Genomic DNA, 3,499 nt, shown 5'->3' with positions numbered 1-3,499 from the left:
CTTGCTTGTCTCCTTAGAAACTGTTCCATCACCTATACCCAGGATATCCTATGTGGCCAGCTCCCTAAAACCAAGAAAGGTTAAGGGTGCTCAAATAAAGTATTGAAGTGCAAGTTGCACTATTTAAGCAGATTCCAAGCCACCTGATAAAACCCAAGAACCTTCTGCATCAGGATGCAAATGGGGTGGGGGGGATGAAGGTCCAACTGTTATCCACTTGGGTTACCACAGGTAACTCAACAATCTGACTTATCACCACAGCTAAGTTCCTACTTGTATTCAGACACTGCTACACTGGAACGCAGCACATTCCAATGTCTAGAACTTCGTCTTTCAGACGCACAATGTGAAGGGATTGTCAGTCTTGGCTGTTGTTCCAGAGCTGGTTCTGAGGAACCTTCTAGAAAACCAGTTTGCTATGTTGGATTCCACCTTGGACTCAACATAAGGTTCATTAAGTAGATTCCCAGACCTATTCTAGTTTGCCTCTCTTGACAAGCCCCTTAAATTTGAAACTAATTCTTACTAAAAAAAATAAAAAGCTATTAGGAAGAAAAAAAAAAGGTTATTAGAGCATAAATGTCTTCCTAGAGCTTCTGGTGGCTCTTGTACCCATGTCTTGCTAACTTTGATACTGTGCTTTATATTGCTGGCCTTCGTTAGTCAAGAAAACCTTTCATACTGAAAAGGTGGCTTAGACCAATAAACTTCATACCTCGAGAATTGTGTTTAAAATAACTTGTAAAAAGAGATCAATATAGTTCACAAAGAGGTTCATGAACAGATCCCCAATTTGAACCCTAGCATTTTAAATAAATTTGGCCTACATGGCACCTAGAATTGCTTTTTATTTCTTGACAATATGGAAGAAAGGAAAGCATACTGATACTTTGTCCTAAGCCCACACTGCAAATATGGCATTTTTAGTGCAGAGGGCCTTTTCCTGTTTCTATAACTATTGTTGTAACTAAAAGGTTCCTTTGTCTACCAAACAAAACCTAAAGCCAAACTCAAACTTTAGGATACAAAGAACCTAGATAATGGATATATTAATGGATGTTTGTAAATTCAACTTAGGTTTTTGACACTTAGTTGGATAAACAAGTTTATTTGTAAATTTAGTCAACATACATAATTGACCTAAAAACTTCAATAGAAGGATAAATTTTAAAACCACTTGGAAGACCAGCTCTACAAAGTGATTTCCCCAGGACCATATACCAGATGTAACCTAACTGGATGCCATCTTAACCGGCAGAGGTTCAATAAGTGGAGCTATGTGCCCCTCCCCACAGCAAGTTTACTCTAAGGGTTTATTATAATACAAACTCCACAAGGAAAAAAAAACTCGGGTACTGTTTCCTCCTGCTAGAGGAAAAACTCAACCTAGTTATGAAACCAACCACAACACAAAGAAAAGCTGCACTAACTAGTTCAGAATATTAGTAACAGAGATGATGCTGGTGTGAATAACTTGTATTATATTCTAGAGCCCTTATAAATAAAATCCCCCCCACCCCAGATAGTGTTTGCATTATCAGCTAGAGGGTTAGTTAACATGTGGTAGAATGAGGACTTATGCAAGGTATAATTTGCAAAGCATTTTACTACTATGAAAACAAGTGCAGTCTAGCTGGGAGAAAACCAACTGGACCCTAAATTACACACACCTTAATGACAAGACTCCCCACATGTGAATGTAAAACATTTAATTTAAAAATGTTGAGACTACAATATATAAAATAGCTATTATAAATGCACATAGTGTATTCTATAGCTGCCAGGTTTACTTTTTTTTTTTTTTTTTAGGAAACTAAGTTACACTGTGGTTAAGACTTGTATCTTCACCCTTGAAAAAGCCCCCATTCTATCACAGTGATGCATGGTCAGACTTAACAGCCCCAACTGTTAAACACTTGGATCAAGTCATAACCAGTTTTATTGCAAAAGGACCCTGTACACATTTATCAATTCTAGTACCTTAATAGCTACCCAACAAGTCATTAACATACAGAAACATGCATCATGAGAAGCAAGAAATATCACCCATCCCTTCTGCATATTAGCAACTTGTCACTCCTGAGCAACAGTGCTCACATCACTGAGGTCTGTGAACAGTCACTTTTCGCATTCATCCTGAGTGAAAGATGGAATGACTTAAGTACAAATGCAACATATTATAAACAATTTCTTACAAAAAAAGTCACAAATTAAACCAAAGTATTTTACAGAATTTACTACAAAACGCCATAAAAACTGCCTTCACTTAAGCTCTCTCTCCCCGTATCCGGCGAGCCAACTGGATGTCTTTGGGCATGATGGTGACTCTCTTAGCGTGGATGGCACACAGATTAGTATCTTCAAATAAACCCACCAGGTACGCTTCGCTAGCCTCCTGTTGAGGACAAGAGCCACACTATTAAACTCTCTTCGAAGAGAGAAGAAAGCAGCCTCAAAGCCCTCCACCCGTACACCTCGGCCTTTCTGACGTCTTACCTGCAGCGCACCGATGGCGGCACTCTGAAACCTCAGATCAGTTTTGAAATCCTGGGCGATCTCCCTCACCAACCTCTGGAAAGGCAGCTTCCGGATCAGCAGCTCAGTCGATTTCTGGTAACGACGGATTTCTCGAAGCGCAACGGTCCCGGGCCTGAGCGAGGAGGACGTAAACGGACACCAGTTAACTGACAGCGCCGGCACCCTACCAGGAGCCGTTCCCGCACTGCCAAGCGCCGCCGAGTCATTGTTTTCCCTCTGCCTTGCTTACCTGTAGCGATGAGGTTTTTTCACCCCGCCAGTAGAGGGGGCGCTCTTCCTGGCAGCTTTAGTGGCCAGCTGTTTGCGGGGCGCTTTCCCTCCCGTGGATTTGCGAGCAGTCTGCTTGGTACGGGCCATCTTCTTTCACCTAAAGAAGACATCCATGACTCCCGGGCCGCAGCGCTCCCCTAGGCGTGGGGACTGGGGACGGGACGGGCTCCGCGCGGCGCCCGGGCCCTCCCGCCTCTTCGCACCCCACCTCGCGGCGGCAGATGGCCGAGGCCGCCGCCACCGCCTCCTCCCCCTCCCCTAATGACTCAGGCTGCGAGTAGCAGCAGCCTCCCCCGGGAGGGGGAGGGCAGGGAGGAGTCACTTCCCCTCCACGACGGGCGGAGGCCCCGCTGCCCGGAACCTGACGCCAAGACTTCTGAATTGCCAGCGTAAAAGACGGGGACAGACGCGATTCCGGAACGAAGCCCCAGAGGAAACCTCCCGACCCCACATCCGATGCCAGCGGCACCAGCCGGCACTCGGCCCCAAACGGCCGCAGCCTGCGGCATCAACGGCTGCCGCGGCCCCAACTCACGGGTAGACCCATGAACGCTTACTCGACACCGAAGTTTTAGGCCGCTTCTTAGTCCGTCGTGCCGCTCCTGCTGCCCAAGGAAGAGCCGCAACCGAGGAGCGAAGTGAAGAGGCCGCTGCAACGAACAACCAAACCGCTTTGCTCCAAACCCCCCCG

The 3,499-nt window shown here is 45.8% G+C and overlaps 1 protein-coding gene across 1 annotated transcript; it reads right to left on the bottom strand.

Moving 5' to 3' along the window:
* Positions 1-1,785: 1,785 nt before the first annotated feature.
* Positions 1,786-3,499, bottom strand: LOC118633745 (histone H3.3A). Its single transcript, XM_036267685.1, has 4 exons — positions 3,366-3,499; positions 2,768-2,905; positions 2,497-2,650; positions 1,786-2,395 (listed from the first exon to the last, which is right to left on the bottom strand). The coding sequence occupies exons 2-4, from the start codon at positions 2,893-2,895 to the stop codon at positions 2,267-2,269; spliced, it is 411 nt and encodes a 136-aa protein (XP_036123578.1). The 5' UTR covers positions 2,896-2,905; positions 3,366-3,499; the 3' UTR covers positions 1,786-2,266.

The sequence above is a fragment of the Molossus molossus genome, unplaced genomic scaffold (genome assembly GCF_014108415.1).
Source record: "Molossus molossus isolate mMolMol1 unplaced genomic scaffold, mMolMol1.p scaffold_m16_p_19, whole genome shotgun sequence".
NCBI classification, from domain to species: domain Eukaryota; kingdom Metazoa; phylum Chordata; class Mammalia; order Chiroptera; family Molossidae; genus Molossus; species Molossus molossus.
The sequence above is the reverse complement of the archived record's forward strand: the minus strand, read 5'-3'. Positions and strand labels throughout refer to the sequence as shown.

Bases quoted from the DNA above. Each gene is read 5' to 3' on its own strand.
- LOC118633745 (XM_036267685.1), bottom strand. From the start codon at position 2,895: ATGGCCCGTACCAAGCAGACTGCTCGCAAATCCACGGGAGGGAAAGCG. The intron at 2,651-2,767 runs GTAAGCAAGGCA...CTCCTCGCTCAG, and splicing joins AAAAAACCTCATCGCTACAG to GCCCGGGACCGTTGCGCTTC. The intron at 2,396-2,496 runs GTAAGACGTCAG...TGTCCTCAACAG, and splicing joins CCGCCATCGGTGCGCTGCAG to GAGGCTAGCGAAGCGTACCT.